We start from the raw sequence: 27,635 nt of genomic DNA on the forward strand, positions 1-27,635 counted from the left end.
AACAATGTGGTTGGGAAATTTACTACTTTATCATGTAGATACTTTCAGAAATACCCATGCACAGTGTTGGGTAGGACCTATTGATGGTATAGAATTCCTGCGTGCAAGTTGTGTCACTCACGTGTTATTAATGTATACGTGTGACCTAAAACTTGCTTGGTTTAGATTTGATCTGAAAATCAATTATACCTTTCAGAAACAGGAATATTTTATTATATATTTTGATAATAAGGAATCATTAAGATATAGATGTGGAAAAGCAATGTCAAGAAATTCTCACCTGGTTTGCATAAGCTTCAGGTGCCAAGGTTTTATACAATGGAGCCAATATGGTTGCCAGATTTTGAAAGTTCTGCTCTATTTTCTCTTCCTGAAAGACAAAAAGGGGCCGTGTTAAGTTACCTTGATTAGCCGATTATCTTAAGCTAACATTTATATTTATATTTTTAATCTTCATAAAATACCTCTTTCACATCATCTCCTAGTAGCTTAAATTTTCTTGGTATTTTGCTCCGGGCAAACTTGCAGCCGTTGTAGTACATGCTCCAGGAGCAGCCAAAGGAAAAAGATGCTCCACAGGCACCAGGATCTAAACCCTGGCATGCACAGGTCCTCCTGAAGGGGGAGGGCAAAGCATTTAAAAGTGTCATTGTTATATGGGTTAATTAAGTGTTGGCCAGAATTGATGACTGAGGATCAAATTGGGAACTGGTACCCTTTGATGTGAGATGTACATATACTGTGTGTGTGTGTGTGTGTGTGTGTGTGTGTGTGTGTGTATACACACACATATCCAGTATATAATATAGGCATTATATAGTAGGGGTGTGCAATATGTATCGTCTACGATAATATTTTAATTGTTGTTTTAACAACATGTAACAATGCTACATCCACACAGTCAATGTGTTATGCATCATGCATGCAGTACACGTGTTCTAGAGTTAAACAAGCAATAGCTGCCAAAAAAATTCATGACTGAAGTTGAAAATGAATGAACAGACAGTGCCAGGAGATAAAACTCTGACACCACCAGCCTAGCAACCTAGGTCGTTAGATTGAATTGCTAGACATGGATCAACCTCACTCATGGAGGTGATTTGGCTTTGAAAAGACTTAATATCATTAGTAAGCACAGGGGAGACTCTGTTTTTCTCCAGGGCCGAATTTGATGCTAACTCCTGGGCTAACCCCCTTCACTTTTTCTTGGCAAGCAACACACGGGAGTTCTGCTTTAGTCCTGAGAAGCTTCATTCTTAATTCACCAGCCACTGTAACTTACGCTGTACATCACTGCTAAACTAAGGGCTTATTGCTGATCCGTTGCTCTCTGCTGCCATTTTTGGCACACCCGTTCACACACACACGCTCCATCTCCTTCTCTTCTACCACATAAACACTACACTTACACATGACGTGACAAACACATTTTTGACAAACACATTTTTGAAGGATGCCAAATATCGTCTAATTATTGTTAGTGACAAAATCCCGGAAAATATCTACATATCAATTCGCACACCCATATAGTACATGATATGCTTGAACAGGCACATTTGGAAAATAAGGCAAAAATAATTCTGTCTTGTATAATTAAAACTCATATTTGGGTTAATAAAAAAAAAAATACTGTAGCCAACTGTAGTGCTGTTACTTACTCCTCATTGAGAGCACAGCGTCTCTGGGTGTGGGCTCCATGCTTTGTTAGAGTTTCACTTAGCTCAAGGTAGAGGCGGTCAGCCAGGCTCGGCAGGATGCCCTCCCAGACTAGGATTACCACAACGATGCAGGCTGTCTCACATGTGTGACCCGAACGTTCCCGCACCAACACCAGTAGCTTTTCTTCCACACTGGATCGACGAATCACCTAAAACAGGACAGGCATGGGAAGCTGCACATGCAGATATATGAGGTATATACAAGGGCAGCCAATTTCAATTGAAAAACAATTCTTACCCATTTGGCTATGGGGCACCCCTGTGTACTTTTCCCTTCCTTGCCGGTGTATACTACTTTCTCAATCCGGATGGCGCGACCAGTTAGACCAGTCCTTCAAAGCAGAATAGAGGTATTCAAGTAAGCAAAAGTAAAAAAGTACATTGTGGCAATGTAATACACTTTCTGTTTACAGTAATTTGAAAGTAAAGTTGAATTTGTGGTTAACCTTTTCTCCATCCCTTCTCGTATTCTGGCAACATTAGGCGCTGACCCCAAGTGAGTGTAGTATGGGCCTTCATCCTTCTCGCTGATGTGTTCTAAATATCATAAAGGAGCATCCATTAATATTTACACAACAGCTGATCAGCCGTTTTCTAGAACCAACATCATGAGACTCACCAACACAATGGCAGGATGCAATGTCATATTGTGTTTTCATTGGGGTATCCAATAGATTCTTTATAGGGGTATCCAGTAGCTTCATAGGAGAGTCCATAAAGCTTTGAAGGAGGTGTTCCTTCTTAGGGGTGGAATCAGGTGGTTTCTTTAGAGCTACATTGACATTACATGAGGCAGCTGCTGATGTTTCCACTCCACTCAGGTCAGTATTTGTTGATAAGATTGTGACAGGCCCAGAAGATTCCACCTTGATTTTATTTGATGAATTGACAACAAGGGATTTCTTCTCAAACACAGGTGAAAGCTGGTACTGCCTCAGGCTTTGTTCCATAGAGGCCAAAATACTTCCCTGTGTCTTGCTTTGCTCGCACAGGGATTGCTGATTCTCCTGTTTGATTTTAATTCCACCTATGCCTGCCTCTTGCATCTGTAACTGCAGCTCCTGCTGCAGTGAACCAGGCAGCTCAAATCTGGGTCCGTTTTCCATTTTGACAACTCTTAGGCCGTGTTTAGGGTCACTAATGGTCTGTGGGGTATGAGGAGGACCCTGGCGCTCCTGCCTTTGTAACAGGTGCATACGCAGGGCTGCATGCCTCTGAAAGTCTCCATGGGGGACCACAGGTACAAGAGGTAGTCGAGGTCCCCTTTGGAACTGAGTGCATGATGTCTTCAGTTGCTGTTCAGCTTTAGGATTCAACTGTGTTGATACATGTAGGTTTAACGTGCCTTGTGGTAAGTGAGGTTGTGACTGTGTGGAGATCTGGGTGATGTCCGCATGGTTGGGCTGGTGGCAGTTGTTGTTAGGCCGCTGTGGTTGAAATTGTTTGAGGTTACTTGTGCCTGAGTTTGGTGGATACTGCCTTTGATGTTGTAGTTGTTGCATCTCTGTTGTGTTATTGTAACTGAATGTTGCATGGTCGCTCTGCTGGATGTGTTGGCTGCTGGACTGAGCAGAATTGTTTCTAAGAGGCTGGTTGGGTTGAAGCTGCTGCTGACCTGGCTGAGGCTGACTGTGAGGTCTGTAATTAGGAGACTTGAGTTGCTGTCCTTCAAATTGTGGTGGGTGGGACAGGGGACGTTGAATATGAGTGTGCTGTTGTTGCTGTGTTGCTAAAAACCCAGGTGACAGTATATCCTGCAGGTCAGGGTCGTCGCTTAAGTGCTCTGACTGCATCTGGGTATGGTAGCGACTGTCTGCTTGCTGATTTTGGGGGAAGTTATGCTGCTCAGGTATTTTCTCGGGTATAGGCTGCTGCATTTGTGGTGCTTTAGAATTTGATTGTTGCCACTCAGGGGCAGTGTTGTGCTGGGTTGGAGCACTGTGTCTTTGGACCGGGAGACAGTCTTGCTGTTGCTGCTGGAAGCTGTTAGAACCTTGGCTGCTATCTGTAAAAACTCCTTGTGTCTGGAATATTTGTGCTGGATTTGGCTCCAACATCTGGCAGTGAACGTGGGGTTTAGCTGTCTGCTGCTCTGACTGAGGCTTTCCAGGGAAGCCCCTCCACATGTCCTGCTCTTGTGACTGGGATGATGGGCCACTTGCTGGTTGCTGCTGGGAATGTGAAGAGTTCAGCTCTATCCAGCCTCTCTGGTGGGGAGTTGAACACAAGTTGGCTCTCTGCTGAGACGTATTCTCCGTCCCATTTTCTAACCCAGCATGGTGTGGTTGCTGGAGACTGGGCCCCATGGGTCCCGTACTATCAGCTCCATGTGGGTTCCCAGCATTTTGTTTTAAGGTCTGGGGTTGAATCCCATACTGGTGGCCCCTGTCAGTGCCATGGTGCTGATGTTGACCAGACCTGGGTTCCTCATTTTGCCTCATCTTCTGTATCCCAGAGTTGGAAAAGGATCCATATCCACCTGGCTCTCCTGCTTGTAGGGGAGCACTGCGCTTCATAAAAGAGTTCTGCTTAAACTCCTGGTTGGCTTTCACATAGATACCTTGAGGATTTGTGTCATCTGGGTAACACTTTGGGCCATTTTGATGTTGTGAGCTATTGGCAGTATTTGTTGGTGAGATCATGCCAGGCAGCTGACCTAGAGACAGCTCCTGACCAGAATACGATGGTGGCCGCTGCTGTTGCTGTTGTTGCTGCTGCTGGTCTGCTTCAAAATTGTTGGAGTATCCATTCACTACATAGTTGACAGAGTTATAATTGTTGCCTCCTTTAACATTGCCTGATGCCCCAGGTTGCTGTTGCTGTGAGTCAGGAATCGGAGCTAAATTGGGCCACCCTGAGTTTAAAGAGGGGGGTTGAGCACCTTCACTGGGCAGCTTATTTGCCAATGAACCATTGACAGCATCTTGCTGTGGCCCAGATTTTTGTGGTGCAATTGACACTTGCTCAGGATAATACTGAGACAGAGTTTTCTCTAAAAGATCACCTGGAGTGCTTTCTATGGTTGAGGAAGGTGATACAGCACCGTTTGGAATTGAAACTTGTTTATTCCTTGGTAGACTAAAAATATCTCCATTTGGAAAATTACAGTTCCTCTTGTCTAACTTAATCTCTGTATGTGAGGTATTGCATTCAAATTCGTTTGCTTTTGTCAACTCAGGAAAGTTGTCCTCCAAACTTGAGCTCATGTTGTCATTTTCTTTCATCTCAGAATCTACTTTAAGTTTCTTGGGCTGGTGGACCAGTAAGGACTGCCCAGTGAGTGCATGCTTCAACTCTCCGTTCATTAATTCTCCATTCATCATGTAGGCTCCTTGATCGAACATCCCTTGTACTGAAGCAGGGCTGTTGCAGTTCTCCCTGTGCCTCTTCATGGAATTGGCGCCTGTGCTGGGCTTGTAATGGTTCCAGTTAGAATTCCCAGTAATCTGCAGAGAATCTCTCTCTGAAGACTGGCCTCCATTCTGGAGTTTGTGAGAGATGTTGTGAGATGTGCCAAATTGTGCTAATATCAAACTTTCTTCCGTCTCATGTCTGGCCTGTTCTGTTTCCATCTGGCCTGCTCAGAGTCCATCCACAGGGCTGCCCTCTGTCCGTCCTGCAAGGCAGAATGTAGGAGAGAAATATTTTGTTACATTATTGTTTAAGAAGAGTTATGTTTTCAAATACAATAATATATTCTGTGTAATATAAACTTCTGCACCGATGAGACATTTGTATTTGACATGTTGAAATTAAGCTCTGTTACACTAAAATATGTTTTATAGGGTTGCAACCCTTATGGATTAAAGATGCATTGGGCTCAGATCATGCATGTGACTGTGTTGTAGTGTACATATAGCATGACAACCCCCAGACACAATTTGGAGATAGTTTTTCTATGCCAAATAAATAAGAAAATTTTTTTATTTGCATCTAACACTAAAAGTGAACTGAATCCATTTTTTTTTATCAAGTTCTGTATAAATCTTTACTTTATGATGCTTTATGCTTACTAATGTTCAGTAAAATGTATAGATGCCATTCAAAATTATAACTTAAAGGCAAAATCATCTATAATACTGAACACTGAAATATAATTTCTACTGCACAAATAACTGAAATTATTCAACTACATTACAAAGTTTATAAGAAAAAAACAGGTATATCAACTGGCAAAGCAGTTCTGTCACAGATTCACTCAATGATCTCATTCCTCAATCACCTTAAAACCATATAGGAAGTAGAAAGTGAGAAAGAAGAAGAGAATAAAAAGTAGAGGTTGTCACAGGTCTATAATGGCTGGACTGTGAGTCACCATTTTGAATTTAACATAGACAGCTTGACAAAAGGAGTCCTGAAGGTAACACCATGTTATGTGGTCAAATTTTCAGTGCACAGTTACGGGAGTGCATGGCAATGTGTGTGTTCCCTTTTAAAGAGCCTTATCTTAAAGTGACTTCCTATTATGTACTGTTTGTGGATAGCACAATCAAAAATATCACAACAGCCCAAATGCTTACTGCCACACATACAAATGTCCGGGAGGTAAAAAAACGTGTGGAATATTAGTAAAGTATTTCGAAATAAAACTTTTGGCCAACTTTCATCAACCAGTTGGTGCTCAGTTTACGTCCATAATGGAATCTTTCTTTGGCAAACATAGGGGGAACTTTATGTAGATCCACCTTCATTGCACTCTAAATTATAGTAGATAACAGCATTTTAAAACGCTTGTTTCAACGTAACACAAGAAAAAGGGAAAAAAACTTGAAGAATGCTCAATTTAAAATGCACATAAACCATTTAGGGCAGTTGTGTTTGGCACCTTTCATGTTTTGTTTTTTTTTTTGCAGTTTTACAAGTCTGTAAAGATGTACTACATGTGGAAAACACATAATTGTCGAGACAGCAGCTTATTGCTTTATCCAGACATATGCTCCAGACAATGGTATATATTTGAATCTATTGCCTAGATTCTGACCTCATTCCAGTCCACTGCCACAAACACATGTGTCTTGCAATTTTGGAGTGAGACTTTTTTTCTGAATTTGTTTATTGGTTATAATATAAAAGGACAATATATTAAACAAAAAGTAAATCTTGTTGATTGAAGGCAGTAGGATGCAAGGTTAATGTCCCAGATGGTAGATGGGAGGAGGAGTTGGCTGCTCATCAGCTGTTCAGTCATGTTATTCCTCACCCTTAACACATTGTAATGTTAAATATGCAAATACAATTTGGTTCTCAAGTCTAGCATTGTAAGCTTTGTGTCATGAAGTTATAATGAGGCCGAATATAAACTCATCCCAAGTGTTTCCCACACTAACTTAATCATCCTGATCCTGTTCTTTGCTTAATGTTTTTTCAACTGCCTGATTTAAGTAAATGTTATTTGTTGGCGGAGCTGGTCCTAATGATAAATCTGAAAACCTCAAAGTAAGAGTTGGTAGCAAATACATAGGTGAATATTTCACATGGTAATCTAAATTCATGTTTCAGCTGTGCATTTAACATAGCTTTTTACAACACATGAAAAATACATTTTGCAAACATGAACGCTATTTCTGGACTTTATGCGCATGTTAATTGGCAAAACTGTGAGAGGAGCTAGCTTTTAATTTTTCTGAGCAGTAGGTCTAGTAAGAAATTCTTAAACTAAAATAAAGTGATGTATGGAAAATAAAATCTCTATAGAGGGTTAATCAGCAACAGAGCTTATGGTTACATTTTTGCCAAATATAAATAGAATCCAGTGTCTCCAGTAGAACATTGACTTCTGTCTGCCTCCCTCAATTATTAATGCATGTCACATCCGCAGCATCTGCAAAACAATTGCAGTGCGGAGGCACAAAGAGCCGCAGTCTAATCCATCATAATTATGAGCAACACTCCTACAGATGCTAAAGGAATGGGCAGCTGATAAGAACCAAGAAAGACCCTGATTCAGTTTTCAGTGTTAAAGTAAAAGAGTTTTGGGCATTAAAGCCCGCTGAGAAACTGATGATACTGATTTAGGTAAATTTATTTCATCCCGAACTATTCGGAACAAGACTTTCGGTTCTGTATGCATTGTCCTCGATTTGGCACGCCCTGTCCTTTTTACAGTATATATCACAAAACCTGTTTTCCAATTTTTGACTTGCATTTTCCTGACATTAAAGGTGTCTTGGTGGTTTTGGTATGTACAAATTTCCTACAGCATCACAACCTCCTTCTACTCTGAATGCTTAAATATGACATTGTTTGATTATAATAGGATATAAAACCCAGAAGTCCAATATTTTGTACAGTAACAATCAGCCATTTACAGCCTTTATTTTTATTGTTCATTATAAAATGATGACTTTACCATAGCTGACCTCATCCAAGAAATTCTACAAATGCAACACCTATCAAAAAGATTCAAATGAATTCATAAATGCCAGCAACCTAAACGTCTGTTAATATTACTCAGTCAGTTTATGATCAGGTTAAAAAATGTTAAGTGATGGTGACCGGTAGAAATAGACCTCTAAAGTTACTATGGATTTCCAAGACAAAGGTTGATTATATTATATAAGGAAGTGGCTGGAACTGTATTTTCTCTTTATTTATTATGGAAATGTATGTCAGCTTAACACTTGTTATTAAGTAAATAATGTCCTTGGAACTCTTGAGTGATGTCTTGGGTCACAGCTGCTGGCTGCTATGGTCAAGTTCCAAAATAATATGCTTCACAACCTCTGGAAACATAATTGGATCCAGCTTTAGATTCCCTGAACAGCCCTCCTGTAAATGTAAACATACTACATGCTCACTATAGGCACTGACGGATGTTGGGGTGGGTGGGGTGTCTAAATATTTGAGGTACTATGGCATGTTTCATTTAGCATAATTGTGCTCCATCATTGGGCTTGATTATCACATCTGGACTTTAAACAAATATGGAAACTTAGAAAATATAAGATTAATTAAATTTCAGTGTACAGATGGATAATCCATCCATCCATCGTCAACCGCTTATCCTGCATACAGGGTCGTGGGGGGGCTGGAGCCAATCCCAGCAGACATCGGGCGCAAGGCGGAGTATACCCTGGACAGGTCACCAGTCCATTGCAGGGCCACACATAGACAAACAACCACTCACGCTCACACCTAAGGACAATGTAGGGTCGCCAATTAACCTAGACTGCATGTCTTTGGATGGTGGGAGGAAGCCGGAGCACCCGGAGAGAACCCATGCAGACACGGGGAGAACATGCAAACTCCACGCAGAAAGGCCGGTTTGAACCCACAACCTTCTTGCTGTGAGGCAACAGTGCTAACCACCGTACCACCGTGCTGCCCATCAGATGGATAATGAGTTTGAAAAATATCAATTTAATATTTTCAGCTACACATATGAGGTGTATTCTATCTTTTGGGTGATTATAGTCTGGGCTAGCTTGCAGAAGTTTCAAACGAATGAAGCACCGAAATTACCATCATCTTCCAACCCAAAATGTCTTTCAATTGCTTTTCAAAAAGTTGCCCATTTCATAAACAAGTTCAAGACCTCAAGATATTGTGCACTTTCATAGCGAGATTTATAATGAGCTCCCAACATTTCTTTAACAAAAAATGTCCAAACTGGTAACACAGACTACGAATGAGGCACTCTGACTCGACTGTCTAGACCAAGGCAACCTACACAGGAAACTGTCAGGCCATGCTCTGCCCAAGCAAGCGAGCTGGTAGACATAATCATCTCCTTCTCTGTGTCAATCACCCCACCAGGATATGAGAAACCCTCCAGACCCCCAAAGTTAGAGTGCTAAATATCCCACTAACGAGCCAAGCTGCTACAAGACTGTCTGGAAGCTCCCACTGTTGTCACTACAGAGCAGCCAGCTGCCTGTTAGCAGGTGGATGAGGGAAGCAGCACACTGAAAACGCACTGAGAGAGAGGAGCATCATTTTGCACCTGAAATACCACCTTTTAAATAACTGCTTTGTTGTGAGCTTGATGAAAATATTTTTTCTACATTATCTAATAGGATTTGGAATGGTTTCATAAGCCAGAAGTTTATAAAAGTCAACAAGAGTATGCACCTCTCCATTTAGATATAACAACATCAACTACCTTTTGACATGCAATATCACTTGAATAGAACTAGTTAAGATGAATAATTAAAAGGATTATATAGTAGTATTCACTTCACGTCTGGTTTAAAAATTATTAATTTTCTTAATATCATAGTCAGATTGACTACAGACAAAACTGCAGAGTCTGAGAATTCTGCCAGTGTAATTAAAATGTAAAATAAAAGACACTAAATGCAAGGATACACAACATGTGTGGTTGGCTCATTAGTTATATTCAGACAGTACTGGAGCCAGAAGATGAAGAGTCTCATGAGCTGCACAGGCAACAAGTTGCAGAACTAATCTCCCTTTTGCTGCTGTCAGACACAGACGGGTGTGAAGTGCCACAGCGGGATACCACCGCACCAGCATTTTAATCAGAAGTGACACAGAGCCTCTTTATGATTATGTCAAAGTTATTAAAATTGAAATGTGTTATTTTGACAAATGAGTATGAGAAAGCCATGTGGGACATGCAAAACATGCATGGCTCTGTTTGATGAATGACTAATAGTCTTTGGATCTTCATTCATACAACGTAACATTTGGAAGTTCTCCTATGTGGCAGATCTGCTAATTTTATAATTTGTTGTTTGGATTCACGTGGTTTTCTACATAGCTTGTGTGCAAGATATGAAGAGGAAAAGGGCATTATAGCTTAACTGATAAATCTTGATCAATGGATAACATATATCTGCCAATTTAGACAATTTACTTAATGATTATGTCCTCCTGGATTTGTAATTTCAGTTTAAATATTTACTAAAAATACAGAGTTATGTACAATATAACATTAATATATACAAAATACAGAAATTCTAACCCCTTCCATTTTGCAGTAAACTCTACACTCAACTCAGTTTGGTTTTAGGAAAAAGGAGCAAAGTAATGCTCCCTCTTTGCTTAAACTGTTTCTCATAGAAAGTATCTGATCCCTGAAAACGTAACAATGAGGTAAGCAAATGAATACCACTTCCCGACCCCATGTGACTACTCCTTTGTTTTTTCTAGCCCTTGGTACAGTCTGTAAATCAGTAACTAAGTCAAGAGGTGAACACTGGTGCTAAGCTGCTTTCAGTGCGAATCCATTCCTACGGGACACTCCAGGGTTTACAAAGGACCGAACGGAGCCAAGCAGCTTGTCACAGTTGGATACACCCACACTGACAACAAAAAAAAAAATCTTTGCAAACCCAGAACAAAGCCAGAGATCCCAGCTGAGTGTGTGCGCACATCTACACATACAAACACACAAACACACACACCAAAAACGCAATGTTGTATGGCCAACTTTGGCTGTGCTTCCTTTAAGCCATTTTTTAGTATTGGCTGCATCCTCTTTAATTATTTATTAGAAGTGATTCACGGGAAGATCTATTTTTGCTCCAGAAGTAGAGCACTAAACTAAAGCAGAGGCACCGCGTTGCAGTGGCTTTAGTGTGGATGCCTGCTGGAAGTTATAACGCTTCAATCTATTTTGGTTTTCTTTCTAGTAGCTAATGTCCACCAGGGAAATGTGCACTCTGTTTAAGTTTATGATGTGACTCAGCTTGCTTGACTTGAACTGGATTCCCCAACAAAGCTTTCTTTCGCTCTAGAAGTCAGTTTCTTTGTTCCTATGCTGTAGTTTGGAGTCCCTCCCTGTGTCTCCCAGTCCTCTGCTCTGTAATTAGACTTCGGGTTCCTCTGCTATCTGCTATTATCTACTTCCCTCCCGTTCAGTCTATCATCTAGCCTGTGCCGTTACGAACCTGGTGTCTAAGCACTATTGTAGAAATTTAGACAGTCATTGCCCATAGTTATTGTCTCTGCAGCTATGTATTTGCTGCCATTTATAAATGGTCAGTAGCTTTAGTGCTTTGAAGCCTTGGGGCAAGGGTGGACTCACTGCTGTAAAACAATGGACACAGTTTACACAAGAGTCATTTAAGGGATGCAGTTAATGCACACGACTGTAGAGACTTATTTTAACAATTATGTGTCTTGTTTTTAATATAGCTTTGCTTTAACAAATGTGATTGTCCGTCAAACTGCTAAAAGATCATCTTTTTGTCTATATTAGTATATAAACATTGATCTACATGTCATGGGTATCGTGGATGTTTATTCCTATTTTCTCTAGTGGCCTGGTGCTTTGTCTTCACAGCGCCAGTGTAACAAACTTTAATGCACTGGACTCACACTGTGTTTTTGTTATTCCCAGAGCGAGCCAGTGAAATATGAGAGCTGCCATAGTAGATGGGGTCTATTTGGCGTGACTTGGCAGCCGCATGTGACATTCACCACTAACGACAGCTGCTGGGAAACTCAGGTCTCTGCACTTTCAGATTGAGACCTATGCAGCCAGGACTTTAGAGTCCTGCTGTTGAAGAATGAGAGAGAAGGCAGCCCTGAAAATCAAACACACTTGCCAAGACACACCTCTGTTTTGCAGAATACTCCAAAGAATAAGCCATAATCTCAAGTGTACATTTCCTTTTCTTTGCTGAAATGAGCCCATTCACATTTTCCTGTTTGAAAGATAAGAACACGGAGCATGCATCTAGTCAAAAGACTATAAATTTTCAGAGCACTCAGTAATGGTAAAACCCATATTCCCTATGAACTGAGTCATAACACAGATAACATAGTCTGTTCAATAATAGTATTAATGTAATATCAGTCTAAATATTATAACTGTTAACTACTGTAATGCAAAGCAAATGCTATAACAACTGCAACATACAGTGAGAACACTGAAAACCATCTGGGGTTGTCAACAGTCAGTGTCCAATATCAATACTCATTCAACAACTGTGCTTGTCATTTAGCCACTGTACCCACAGTATTGCTATCTCTTTTACTAACCATTTAACACTGCTTTTATTTTACACACACAACTGACAGTACTGGCAGGACAAAGTGAAATCCAGTATTGATAATCATTCCATACGTCTCAGACTTTAATTTAATTGCATATGCAGTATCAAAACACAATGAAAAGCCAGTTATTGGGAAGAATTTTATATACACTGCTCAAAAAAATAAAGGGAACACTTAAACAACACAATGTAACTCCAAGTCAATCACACTCCTGTGAAATCAAACTGTCCATCGTTTACATGCGTGAGCAGAGAGAGTTACTCCTGTATACATTTGTAGGAATTTGTAATCAATGTCAACTACCCCGATGTAAACGGCGACGCACGGTTAACGTCTGAACGTACGGACAACCTTAAGACGCAATATGCATCATTTCCGATTCTTCTTCCTGTATGTATCCAAAGACAACAACAACAACAGCAGGTACCGCTAGTACCGTTTTGTTTCTTCGCCTTGTAGTATGCCTTTTTCAGCGTCTTCCAGTGGTACTTGATTTGGTCTGACGTCCGTACAAATCCTGCTTCACGTAACTTTTCAGTCACCTTCTTGTAAATGTCAGTATCTCTGTAATTTCTACCGTCAACAAAAGACATTATATTCATGTTTTTGACAACATGAATGAAAAAATTGGTTTCCTCCTCGCTCCGAAGTACGGTGCTGTGCTGCGTCTCGCCATGTTTACCTCGTTTACTTCCGTATACTGTACGCGGGTTTGCCGCATACAAGAAGTTCCTCTACTCAAAAGACCAAGATTCCTTGCGAATAGAACATGCGCAGAACACAAATCACTATGGGGATATGCCAATACACGTTTACATGACCAAAAATTCGGGTTAGAAAAGGGGTACCTCCTAATGTAATATCCCGGTTTTTAAATTCCGGGATATGAGCATATTCGGGTTTTTGCCGGTGTTTACATGGCCGTTCGCAACCGGGTTATTGCTAATATCTATATTGATTGACAATCAATTTCAGATACTGTTGTGCAAATGGAATAGACAACAGGTGGAAATTATAGGCAATTAGCAAGACACCCCCAATAAAGGAGTGGTTCTGCAGGTGGTGACCACAGACCACTTCTCAGTTCCTATGCTTCCTGGCTGGTGTTTTGGTCACTTTTGAATGCTGGCGGTGCTTTCACTCTAGTGGTAGCATGAGACGGAGTCTACAACCCACACAAGTGGCTCAGGTAGTGCAGCTCATCCAGGATGGCACATCAATGCGAGCTGTGGCAAGAAGGTTTGTCAGCGTAGTGTCCAGAGCATGGAGGCGCTACCAGGAGACAGGCCAGTAAATCAGGAGACGTGGAGGAGGCCGTAGGAGGGCAACAACCCAGCTGCAGTACCGCTACCTCCGCCTTTGTGCAAGGAGGAGCAGGAGGAGCACTGCCAGAGCCCTGCAAAATGACCTCCAGCAGGCCACAAATGTGCATGTGTCTGCTCAAACGGTCAGAAACAGACTCCATGAGGGTGGTATGAGCCCGGCGTCTACAGGTGGGGGTTGTGCTTACAGCCCTATACAGTGCAGGATACAAGATTGGCAAATTCTCCACTGGCGTCCTGTGCTCTTCACAGATGAAAGCAGGTTCACACTGAGCACATGTGACAGATGTGACAGAGTCTGGAGACGCCGTGGAGAACGTTCTGCTGCCTGCAACATCCTCCAGCATGACCGGTTTGGTGGTGGGTCAGTAATGGTGTGGGGTGGCATTTCTTTTTGTGCTCGCCAGAGGTAGCCTTACTGCCATTAGGTACCGAGATGAGATCCTCAGACCCGTTGTGAGACCATATGCTGGTGCGGTTGGCCCTGGGTTCCTCCTAATGCAAGACAATGCTAGACCTCATGTGGCTGGAGTGTGTCAGCAGTTCCTGCAAGAGGAAGACATTGGTGCTATGGACTGGCCCATCCGTTCCCCAGACCTGAATCCAATTGAGCACATCTGGGACATCATGTCTCGCTCCATCCACCAACGCCACGTTGCACCACAGACTGTCCAGGAGTTGGTGGATGCTTTAGTCCAGGTCTGGGAGGAGATCCCTCAGGAGACCATCCGCCACCTCATCAGGAGCATGCCCAGGCGTTGTAGGGAGGTCATGCAGGCATGTGGAGGCCACAAACACTACTGAGCCTCATTTTGACTTGTTTTAAGGACATTACATCAAAGTTGGATCGGCCTGTAGTGTGGTTTTCCACTTTGATTTTGAGTGTGACTCCAAATCCAGACCTCCATGGGTTGATAAATTTGATTTCCATTGATAATTTTTATGCGATTTTGTTGTCAGCACATTCAACTATGTAAAGAAAGGAGTATTTAATGAGATTATTTCATTCATTCAGATCTAGGATGTGTTATTTTAGTGTTCCCTTTATTTTTTGAGCAGTGTATATATATATAATATTTCTTATGTATGTTGTGGTATGTTTTTGAGATTTATTGGGCTTTATTTCTTTTTTGTTATTTCATATCACAACTTATACAGAAGTACGTAATTCTAACTACTTTAAACATGGTGTTAAATACACAAAATAAGTATATGAAACTTTAAATTAATCCCAGTGTATATTTGTCATATGTAGACATTCATGTGTTATTTTTCATCACTAAAGTAGCAAAGTTGAGCTTCATTGGAGCCATCATGGAATGGTACCTTACTTGAAATTTTAGAAGAGACAAAATAAAAACATTATATGGAAAAGGAAATGGAGATAAAACCAAGTCCTTGTTTATAACATACATTACGTTAATGAATATTCCATGTCAAAGTGTTCGACATTTCAGACAGCAGCAGAGCTGCGATTGAAACCTCATCCTTAGTAACCCGTACTAGTGTAATTAGGTCAGATGACTTGCATTCTACAGTGTTTTAAATCCCTCCCGTAAATATAGAGCCAGACTCGCTGCTCTGCAAACCTCATGACCTCCAACGACATTTTCAATCTGTGTTCCTGATTGCTATGTAAACAACAAATACGTAACCTCAAAACCATTTCAGAATCATTCAAGTCATTATTAAAGCTAAGACTGAATTGTTACGGGTTGTTATGGGTTCAGTTTTTGATGGCATATCAATAAACAGCCTGAAACAACTCTATTAATATCAATGACAAGAGGCCTCTTTATGCACACACAGTTGCATTTTAGGTAGTGTTTGATTATTCCCTTAAAAATCTGTATACACGTTTTGCATTATGAAAGTTCATAGCATATGGCTAGCACATGAACTGGGGGAGTTGATTGCATTGGAGAGAGTTCTAGGGAAAAGTTAAAGGGGTGAACTGGAAAGTGTGAAAGGCCAGAACACACAGTCATGAAGCACAATGTGAAACAAAGTGCTAGTTGCATGTGTTATTGCTGACGGTCAAATGCTCGTCAGGCACGATAGGACAGATGTTGATTCATGTTCTGCATCTCACTGAGTCTCTCTCAGTCAGGCACCTCACACTTGTGATTTATGTCATATGACACACTCATGTAGTGCGTACAATGCACCTCACATGGTTGCTCGTGCCTTCTCTCTTGCTTTCTTTCAGTCAGTTTAAACATATGACATTCTCCACTCTGGCTAAGAAACAAAAGACCCATGTGTCTGCAGTCATTTTTATAATCCTCCATTTGCATGCTACCCAGATCACTGTAACATTTTCTTCAGCGTGCTTGGATCTTGCAGCTATTTTGTCTCATGAGCAACCTTAGCAACCTGTGGGATCTCCACTCTCAAAGCAGTGCGCAGAGACAGAGGAGATATCAAAACATATTAAACATGAAAGTGATATCCTGGACAGAGACTGAGATAAACGTAGACCACACACACAGGTCAGAGCTCTGTGGCATTTTGCCATTTTCTAATTATGTCAGATCAGATCAGCAAATCCTTATCTTTTCCCTTAAAGGAATAGCTCGACCTTTTGGGAAATATGCTTGTTTGCTTACATGCTAAGTGTTACATGAGATTAATACCACTCTCATGCCTGTACTATAAATATAAAGCAACTCCAGGAAGTCACTGTTCCCAGCCAAGAAATATTTCGACACATATGCCCCTGTAAACCCACAACTTGTCATTTTTTACACTTTGGTTTTTGTAAGGCTTAAATAAATAAGAGATTTTGTATTAATTAGTGAGCTTTAGAGGTGGTAAGCCATTTTGGCGCTTTTGAACAGTGCCAGGCTATCAGTTTCCACCTGTTGTCAGTCTTTGTGCTAAGCTAAGCTAGCTGGCTGCTGACTGAAGTTTCATATTTACAGAGTGGTGATCTTCTCATCTAACAACTAAGCGAATAGGCATTTTCCAGAATGTCAAGCTGTTTCTTTAACACCGCAAGTTAATATGAAATGTTAAGGTGTAGCACTGTTTTAGATCATGGTTGTGCACCAAATTATATTGATGGAAATCTTTTGCTTTTGTTAAACCATCTGTCTCATGTTTGGGGCATATATGGCTTCTGTTTTGGATTAAGATGTTGCGATTTTTGTACTGGTCTCAGAAGGGATGCAGCTACATGTGAACGTTATTACCGGGAACGCAGAAGCTAGAGATATTGAGTTACTGGTGACACTATGGTTGGTTCTGTTAATAACCACAGAGGTTGTTGCATAAGGAGGGAATCTGACTTTGCTCTGTACAACCTCAGGTCTATTTTTTGTCAGGAAGAACCGTGCCGTTTCTGTTGATGTTCACCGTGGCCTAATCACTACAATGTGACGTAATGATGGCTGCATCACGTAACTTAAGAGTAAAAAGAGACTGAATGCTGATGAACATATTACTCACTCTTTCAATTAAAGATCATATGAGAATCTTACATTTAAATGGGATGCAATGTATCAGTTATGTTTACACTTTATCTAATTTTCATATATTTTCCTCTGTGTTGGGTGATTTTTAGTGATGTATACATGCAAATACATGTAAATGCTTTTCAGTATCTTGATTTTATTTAATCTGAAGACAAAATTAGGGCAGAAACACAGAGGACATACACTTCTGTTTGTAATTTCGTCCCTAGAGAGCCTCCTCCCCCTCCATCAGAAGAAGGGGTCTGCACAATCTACATTGTTCTTTACGTCTAATGCAAGACAGATGTGGACTTGTAGAGATTCCCACTGCAGTCCTAGTGCTTCCACAGCCTTTTGTCTCATTTCCTTCTTATATTGTGTTTTGACATCTATTAACTGACTATAGTATTATTTGTGAAAGTTAAGTTGAACTACTCTGCATTATTTTATTGAAATCATTTGTTTTTTCCCATAATAGATAGGACCCAAGAAAATCGAAATGTACAACTGTGTCATTAGTATCAGTTGTGCTTTAAATTATTATATGTTTCATAATTTGTATAGTTATCAAGTATACAACAGGTTGGGGAAATCTAATGCCTTAATTCTAGGGTACACTTTTATTATGTAATGTGAGCCAATACACATTATCTTAAAGGGAATAACAATCCATTTTTAAAATCTCCTTTTCGCTAAGGGTGGCCTAATCTACAGAATTTGTTAATACGTTAGTTACTCAACAAGAACTTCTTAACTACAAACTGAGTTTTGTGACTAGCTTGAAACAACCTAGAATGATCTAGCTAGAAAGAGAAGTTGAAATTGTCAAATAGAGACAAAGATGAAAACTGGGATAATGCATTGTGTCTCAAGATGATAATAAGTGCCGTTCCTTATTTGGTTAACTTGTAGACCTCCCTCAAGGTAAGAAGATAAACTGAGAGGGGGAAAAGACGGGAAAGATTAACTGGCACCATGATAATAAGCCATATCCAAGTGCCCATAGCCATAATTAAGAGGAATGCCAACACTAATCCAAGATAGTTTTATAGCTGTACAGAGTTCAGTGGGCTTTGTCTCTGTGCAGCAGTTTGCAAGACACATGAAATAAATTTGGTTGTAAAGAGCCACAAGGTCCTCTTCTGAGGGATATAGTTGTTTAACTGGTTATGTTGACTATTTCTTTTTGAAAGGGTGAGGCTGCACTAAATTGTTGACAGTTTTTCTTTGACTCAGTCCATGTTGTGGATCCAAAGGCCTCTGTGAAATGGACTAATCATTCAGGATGTTTGTCTTTAGGTTTGTGAATTAGAAAAGGAAGTTCCAAATGACTGATACTGATTTAATGTGTTATGGATATGATTGAGTTTGAGGTTATCGCGTGTTTTGGTGCTTTAAAGTGTTGAATGTCTGAGCAATACCTGATGAGTCAGTGAATATGAAGGAGGTTTCAGCATGAAATAAATGGCAATGGTGGGAGATGACAAAATATAAGTTCTTGTAGATGACATTGGTATGAATTACTCAACTGCTTTTGTTGTAGGGGATAAACCCCACCTCTTTACATTTCTGGTACAACTTGCTGAGCAGGTATTCTGGGAAAACATACACAACATGCTGGCATATGCTACTGGTGCACCTTTTCTACTTAAACCAATCTGATCGCTTCAGCATTTTAGGGTTTTTCTGAAAAAACTGCTTAATTCTGTTTGAGACACTAAATATACTGTATGTATTTATACTATCTTTTAATTATAACACAGTGAAACAGTGCGTTTGCTCAGAGCCATTTACACCTATGTCAGTGTACATTGTTTCCCAGAAAAGGTCAACCCTGATAGTAGACAGCCGTTGAACATTAGCTCATATTTGGTTTTGGATTTTTCCTATTTTATCAGCACAACCTGAAGTGAAAACCTGCCTAGCTAGGAAGCACTCTGTACAAAGTTTACACATAGAGTCTAAACCTTTTTCTGTGCCTTCAAGCTGCATCACATGGAGGCTCTAATTTTAAAAAAATGGGCTTCTGAACCCTCTAACCTGCCCCCAATCCCTCACAATGCTGCCCTTTTCCTTCCAAGCTGCCTGTCTCTTTTCCCCTCCAACCCTTTGTCTATGCATCAGTCAATATACTGTATCTAACTAACTTGATGAACTGCTCACAGAGCAAAGTTAATTTCTTTCAGAGTGCATGGTAGCCATGGCGACCATCTTATGAGTGCTCCAAAGCCCATCTGGTCTAAACATTATCCCAGCACGCCTGACTGCAGAATAGGCTGCTTTGCAGTGGTGTGCACATGTGCTTTGCGCATTGATCCTGCAAGCAAATCAATAGTGCCACATATTGAGAAACCTACATTTGCACTTGTGCTGATCAACAACTTTTAATATTGTGTTTTAGAAATGTGTTGAGCTACAAAACCTGAAATAGCTCAAGTTTTTTTATGAATTAAGGTTGCAATTTGAAATGTAATATACTCTACATTACAACATTATTTTTTAAGCCTTACCAAGAAAGATGTTGAAGTAGCTCTCAGTTGAAATAGTAAGAGAAGGAATACTTCATATTGACCTTTTCCTCATTCATTTATTCATCTTCTACAATCTGGCGTGGAAAACTCATACACAACGCCAAGTGATGAACAAATGCTGATTCCCATGTTTCTCCACCCTGCAAGTCTTGGCATGTGACTAGCTCACAGCACAGGCACATTTTATTTAGCAAATATTTCCTTTCTGTTTGCATGATCCAAATCCAAACCAGTTTCCAATTAAACAGGAAGCGGAGGTGAACAGTAAACAGAGCGAAGGGAACATAATTGTAGGAGGGAAATTAAAACATGGCCAAAAACATGGCAGTGAAGGTATTCTTAATTGACTCAATGCCATGTCAGATTTCAGTTTCATGGAAGACTGAGCTACAGATAATGGTTTATCTTGAACAAAAAGCATGTTTGGTCATCTAGATGGACATCAAACGTGAAGCCAAAACTATATTGTGGTGGTGTCCAGACTAACTAAGAAATATTTTGTGTGCTCTCGTCATCTGGAAAGCAAATGTAGGGTATGCCTTCCCTTGTTGGTTTCTAAGCAGCCCAACCTAAGCCACTGTTGCTAAGCTCCCTCTTTCCTCCACTGAGTGGGAGGCACGTGACTCTCACTGAATAGAAATCACAAATCCTTCTGAGTTTGGGATATTTTCTGTGATTCATGGCTTTAGTGTAATCCTAATTCATCAGGAAGTACCGGGATTTTAAACGATAATAAGTTCTTAAATATGGTCTGTGTTTTTTTTAAGTTTTTTTTTTTTGTGTTCACTTATAGCCAAAATATGTAATTCATACATGGCGAGCCTTGGGAATCATCAGTCAGTCATGGTTTGTCATGTAGTGTTTTACTGCAGAGAAACTGTATTGTTACCTACCGCATCTGTAAGATCATTATCTTAGTAAGGAATCTGGTATAGCAAGTGTCATTGTACTTACTCAAATTGTGCTTGAATGCAGCATATTGTCCCAACCAGGGGTTTCTATCCATTTAGACCCAGAACTTGAAACTGTCCCCAATATAAATACATATATGGATACAAACTGGTCTAATTGTCATTGAGCAATCCATCTCGGAAAGATATCAGCTGCTGCACTTGTACATTCTGCTTAGGAAACCTGATATTGAGCCTGAGCCATTCGAAGCCCTCAGAAGTAGTTAGTGATGTCATTCAAAGCCTTTGGTAGGGTTATGCTTCTAAAGGACATTCAGGACCAGCTGTCTGTCTTTGTGCTTCTTTTGTAGACAACAGGGGGCCATGGGGCCTAACCTTTTCAATGACAGATCATCACAGATAAACTGTCTATTACATACATTTATTCATTCATTCAGGTGACACTTTTATCCAAAGCAACTTACAATTTCTGTATATGTTAGAGGGTTGCACGCCACTGGAGCAACTAGGGGTTAAGTGTCTTGCTCAGGGACACATTGGTGTCTCACAGTGGATTCGAACGTGGTCTCTCACACCAAAGGCATGTGTCTTATCCGCTGCACCATCACCACCCCCCTATATCTGCAGCAGTTGTTTAGATCATTGTGGACCCCATTGAGATTGCGCTATCATGATGGAGCTTTGTAGATTGGGGCATTAGCTATGGAAATTCCTTTCCAGATATTGATATAAATTTGCCAATTTTAACAGAAGATACATATTGAGAAGCTATATATGAAAAGATAGGACTCTTCTCCTTAGGTCAAGAAAGCAATCTTCTTTCCATTGAACCTTTCAGGATTAGACCTGTGACAAAGGCTACTCTTTGTCACAGATTTGATTTAACTAGAACTGACTAACCGCTACACATTTTGACATAAGAGTCTTACCAAGGGTGAGTTCCTAGCATGAGGTTAGGTCACTTTTCAAGGCTTGTAAGGCATATTGACAGCCAATATGTTTGCTGCTTTTCCACACATTGTTCCGCATATGTTTGAAAAGTGACATCTTGGCTGGTGAGGAGGCCTCTCCAATAGGGAAACACCAAAGTTTTGGTCTGTGTTCATCTTTTTGACTGAATATTCTTTTTACCCTCCCCTTCAAAAGCTCTAGCATTATCTACTTTTTCTTTATCTTAACAAAACATGAGTCTTACTTCCAGAACCAGGAAGGTTCACTAAATTCTGATCAAACCCAACATTTAAATACTTTATATAAAACTACAGTGCAATGGAAATCTCCATTGTGGACAAAACAACGTCTTTACCAGTGTCTATGCACATGTCTTTTTTTTTTTGCAATCTAGCTTTCATGACCAAAAGCTAGAACTAAAGGGAGTTTATAAAATCATCTGACCTGACAGAGGCCTGCAGAGTTTACAGCGGCCTGCTCTCAGTCTCACCACGTTCTTGTGCCCAGATGCAGTTGTGGCTGTGGCTCTTAATTTCTGTTTTTATTCTTAACTCATAGTAGCGGAACCGGCGAGAAAAGCATTCAAGAAGATTGTCCAAGCGTAGGAGAGGCGGACCGACGAGAGGCGGCAAGAGATGCTATTAGCTTTGGGGTGGTTACGTAACATCTCACTTGCCTCTCTCTCTACAGAATGCCAGGATAGTGTTTGTAAACAGAGCGGCCACGTGCATGTGCTCACGTGGAGAAAGATTTTGAGTCGCTGCCCTTGCTGTCTCACCCCTGAGGTAAACCCTGACATCGATACATGTTCACAGGGCCAGAAACACCCTTCAGCCCCTTGCCACTCAAACAGAGCCTTATCAGTCTCACTCCATAGTTGCGCCTCAGTCCGACTAACAACGCACGGCCTCATGGAAAAAGGCGGCCACGAGTCATATTTAGAATTCACTATCGGATGTAGCAATTGCTGATAACGTTTTTGTATCTCAGACTCATAAAAACAAGATTACTATTACACAGTTCCAGTGATGACCCATAAACCACTCACAAGCCATAATTACAGTAGAGTGTCTTTTACAAGGAAGGGCCTAAATGGGACGGAAAGCCAAGATTCTCGTTGGGGTGTGGGGTGGATCTGGTTTGGCAATTACTGATAACTGACATATTTTTTATGATTTGACTTTAGTTAATAGAAATACTTTTATTTGCAGTAAGTCCATGCATGGAGAAGTTATCAGTACATAAAGCATGGATGCTTCCAATAAATTGTAAACCTTGCAAATATAATGCTAAATAAAGGGGCATATGGTATGCAATTAAAATTTGTCTATTAAAACTCCACTGGGATGTCTGTAGCTAAGGCTCATTGGACCACATCCAGAAAATCCAGCTTTTTTCCCTTTAATTAACAAGAACATTGTCGCAGTTGTGGACTGTTGATGGCAAATTCTGTGCAAATGTTTAAAAAGGGCACGTAAATGAGCTACTCCATTATGGCACTAACATTCCATTACAGAAACACCTGATTGTGGTTTGCTGCGTCTCTCTAGGTCTCCATAGCAAAAAAAACCCCAATAGCAGACAAGAGGGAAATCAATATTGTAGAAATCAATACAATGCTCAGTATCTCGCCATTTTGTCTCGTGAAAAGCAGTGAAGCTACAACCAGCCAGCCAGCAGGTAGTGCAATCTAAAATGTCTAACCTGCCACTGGGCCTGTTTCTCTGTGTCATTTGTGCAGCAGCCCTTGGGTGGAAATATGATGCGTGGGCTGGACAGAGTGGGGTCAGAGGTTAGAGCTTGGGTAAGGGCTTGGGTATTGTAAGTGGGCAGCATTGTTGTGGAATGCTATGGCAACTGGACATTCTTCCCAAAGGTGATATTGTCTTTGCCCTGGGAGTGACTTAAAGGGGACTTACGGCCATGACGAAGGAGCAATCCAACCGCATGGCTTTATCTGGAGGTGTGGATGGATGAGAGAAGCTATGTGCATGTGATTGATCTATCTGATCTCCCTTCCCCCATTTTAGTACCATTAATGCTCTGCTGCCTTTTCAGCTGCTGACGTAACAGCAGCCAAGCAGAGGCTCATGAAAATGACCCCAGTAAGATTTTGTATGTTTCTTAATATTATAATGTGGCATTATTGTACAGGTCAGGGTTAGCGTTTGTAATCCTAAGCACAAAGGTGAACAGGAAATTGTACAACCGCATTGTGACAACCATTAATGTGTTTTCATTAGCAAGTAATGGACTGGGTTAGATGTGATCCATCCAAACTATGCAGTAGATATAGTGTGGAATGTAATGTTTAATGCACTTAGGGAATAGTAAAAAATAAATCAAGAAATCTCATTGTTTGTAGTTTGAGCTGTTAAAATAATAGTTTTATTAATTTAATCTCTAAGGGTAGGTAAATAAAAACAACAATATCTTTCACGAGACATTTATATGTTGTTATTATCTTAACATCATGAATGGGGCAATGGGATCACCACCCACCCACACACACACATACACATACATACACGGGCACAAAAGCGTGGATCACCTGATCTCATGCAGTCACAACATACTTTACGAGTTCTATGGAGAACTCCCCTGCTTAAGCACTCGTGTTGACACTACACAGTCAATGGCCGTGCTTGCCATATCAAAACACAGCCATGCCATTGCGTCAGAGAGATACACCACTGTTGTTGGTGTGAAAGTTACCTGACAGCCCACTAGGACGAAACATGGGATTCGCTTCCACTACAAGCAGTATACTTTTTATTTAGAGTAGTGCGTGTAAACTGTATAGTAAGTGCTACATGCTCTGCAAAGGCCACCGCAGAAATGCAGCATGTAAACACGAACATTTAAAAAAAAATGCTTAAATCAAAAGGGGAAAGAGAGCTGAGAATAGTGGTCTTTGTCTGGTGAGTCTTTGTCATCAGCTGTTCACATAAAAGCTTGGTGATTGTCTTGTAGTCACTTGACAAGCAACTGACTTTATTTTGACTTCACCGCCCCTTCACCTTCTCTATAGCCCCTTTTATCCACGCATTTCACTACAACAGTCTTGGCTTATGGTTTTAAGTTCAGAAAAGTCAAAGCTCAGCTGAATTCCTGCATTGCTCCCGCAGACACTCTACACTGTTAAGTCACAATGCCCAGATAAAGGTTAGTCATTATTCTCCACCTTGCAACTGTGCCTTTACTTAGCTTTTTACCTGAGGCCATACTGTCGTTACATTACAACTGCAGTCAGTAGAATACACAAGCCCAATACACAAACCTGAGGGAGTTCAGTTATATTCTAATTGGCCATTCAGATGTTAATCTTAAAGTAGCACTTAATGAATTCAGGAAAAAAAAGAACTAACAACCAATTACCTATTTGCTAATTGAACTATGACCTGATTTTCTGTAATAAATCGGAGTATACATGTACTTATGTATTTAACTAGTGTATTTCTAAAAAGACAATGTGTGTACTCTCACAAAACCTCCAAACCATCAGGGTATGCAAACACTCACCTCACTGTTATCACTCCATTACTGTAGTTAATTTCTCTATCTGTGCAAGCATTTGGTCACCATACTGTTATTCTACATCAATTCCTTTAAAAAATGATTACAGATCACACACAAATAGAAACACACAGACACGTTTTTCTTTGGATTGTCAATAATCTATTTGTCAATAGCTCTGTTTCCAAAGGAACACAGCAGTTTGATTGTTGTGACCTTTAACTGCCTGTGTTGCATTAAAAATATACATTCTTGTCAAACTACTATTGGTTTGGTTTCTCAGAGATGTTTGTTGCTGCTTTCTGGCAACAATCCCTTGTTTAGCCTCTAGTTTAAAAAATATCTATAAGAGGAAAAACCTGCTCCAGAATTACCATTCTTGTTCCCCCAGCTAATGGTGCAGTAGGATTGAATTTCATTTCTTACAGAGCTTTCTGACCTTGTCTGCCTCTACTACACTCTGCCACTGCAATTCTCTTCTCTTTTGCTTCTCCTTGGGGTTTGCCTTTGTGTCTGCTTGTCATTCAGTGGTGAAAGCAATGAAAGCTGATTAACAGAGATACACAAAGCCAGAAGCTATTCCAGCTCTACTGCTGTGCAGACACTATGCACTTACTGCTGGATGTGTCCAGGTTGCACTTTTACTCTCCTACATACAGTCTCCCTGCTGAACAGCACAAACAAAACACATACACACAGCCATGGATATGAAAATGAGAAGCTGATAAGGATAACACTGCCTGCATCTAAACATATAATGAAAAAGATCATCATTCTGTAATAGCTATTAATTACACATGAATGTATTTTTAAAATGTGTTTCCCCTCTTAAAACAAACACTCATACAAAGTACACACTCAAACACACCTTTAATTGCATGTGGCTAATAAAAAAATAAAGTGGAAATGTTAAGGAAAGAAAGAGAGTTTAAAATAGGCATTTAATTATGCTTAAAGAAAAACTCCTGAACAAGCAGTCTAAGTACACCATTTTCTATGATTCATTCAAAAGCAGCAAGAATGTTGAGTGAACACAGAACATACAGGAAAACACAGAAGGTGTCTTTCAGTTTCAGCCGGCAAAAAAAAGAAAGAAAGAAAATCGTCAGCCATGTTGGAGTAGCTTTATCTAATATCCCCTCCTTATAATGTTGGCTCTTGCTTTTGACGGTGGGGGACATTTGCTGTACCTCGCCTGACACAAAAACCACCAAAAATACAAACAAGGTTACAAGAGAAAAGAGTAACCAGAGTATTAACATAGTAAGTAAATTCTCACCTCCTTTATATGTCCCTCCACTTTGTAGAAATTCCAACAAACCGTCTGGATCTCCTCTTTAACAAATCCTAAAGGGCAGCCATCTTGCCTCCTTCTGTTCTTCTATGAAACAGACTATCCTCCACATCAATATTCATGGAAACCAGTCTGACGTCAGCTCTCATCATCAGGAGAAGCCCGGTGTCGCTGTTTGCTGTGTGCCAGCCTGAGAAGCACACTCAGATGTAATTCTGGTTTAAGGCAACGGAGGCGCAGAGTAGGCAAGATGATGTTGCAGGTCAGGGGGAACAGCGTTGCTTTTCTGGCAAACTCAGATAATCACAAAATCACTTTCCTGCTGAGTCCTCCCACACAAAGACACAGTTTTCTTTCCCTCCTCTGCACCCTCCTCTTTTTTTTCTTCTTCCCTCAGCCGCACATAATAATGAACACTATGATGGCTGCCCTGAAGCACTGGAGTGGATTCAGTAAGCAGGACGGGACTCCACCCCAGTGCGCTTTATGTTGACTATTGCACTGGCCACAACTGTCTGACTGTGGCAGAGCAGAAGGTGCCTCCACCCCCTTCCTTTTCTCAGACAGGAAGCTGAGTGACTCAGGGTTTTTCCCTCCCTTTTTGCTGTCTATCTTGACTTCCCTCTTTCATTTTCTTTCTTCCTCTGTCATTGGTTACAGAAGTTCCCCCTGTGGTGTAATAGCCCTTATGTTTTCGAGCATTACAGCAACAATCAGCGGTGGCCAGCTTGGAGTCCAACCAGTTGAGCAATGCACAATGGCTATGTGTTATTTTGGCACGCCTCGGCTGGCTGGCTCATTTTTAGAGCGGTGTGTAATACAAGTCTCCAGGCTGCACACAGGCAGCATACTCTGCTTCATGCATCTGCCAAGACCCACCTCCTGTTGACACCGGCCACGTGGGCTTGAGAGAGATAGAGAGAGCAGAGTGAGAGAGAAAAGGGGGCTGAGGGTGATTTAAAAGACACATTC

The 27,635-nt window shown here is 40.7% G+C and overlaps 1 protein-coding gene across 1 annotated transcript in view; it reads right to left on the reverse strand.

Annotated features, from left to right (window-relative positions):
- Nucleotides 1-27,028, reverse strand: part of tet2 (tet methylcytosine dioxygenase 2) — a 33,312-nt gene extending 6,284 nt beyond the window's left edge. Inside the window, exons 1-7 of the mRNA XM_038713264.1 lie at nt 26,649-27,028; nt 2,338-5,334; nt 2,165-2,255; nt 1,957-2,050; nt 1,659-1,867; nt 465-615; nt 281-370 (exon numbers count right to left, since the gene is read on the reverse strand). Coding sequence (XP_038569192.1) covers nt 281-370; nt 465-615; nt 1,659-1,867; nt 1,957-2,050; nt 2,165-2,255; nt 2,338-5,290 — 3,588 coding nt within the window. The 5' untranslated portion in view covers nt 5,291-5,334; nt 26,649-27,028. The remainder of the gene's footprint in view (nt 1-280; nt 371-464; nt 616-1,658; nt 1,868-1,956; nt 2,051-2,164; nt 2,256-2,337; nt 5,335-26,648) is intronic.
- Between the last annotated feature and the right edge of the window lie 607 nt (nt 27,029-27,635).

The sequence above is a fragment of the Micropterus salmoides genome, unplaced genomic scaffold, assembly GCF_014851395.1.
Source record: "Micropterus salmoides isolate LMB-PRFRI ecotype aquatic unplaced genomic scaffold, ASM1485139v1 Ms_hic_scaffold_12, whole genome shotgun sequence".
Taxonomy (NCBI): Eukaryota; Metazoa; Chordata; class Actinopteri; order Centrarchiformes; family Centrarchidae; genus Micropterus; species Micropterus salmoides.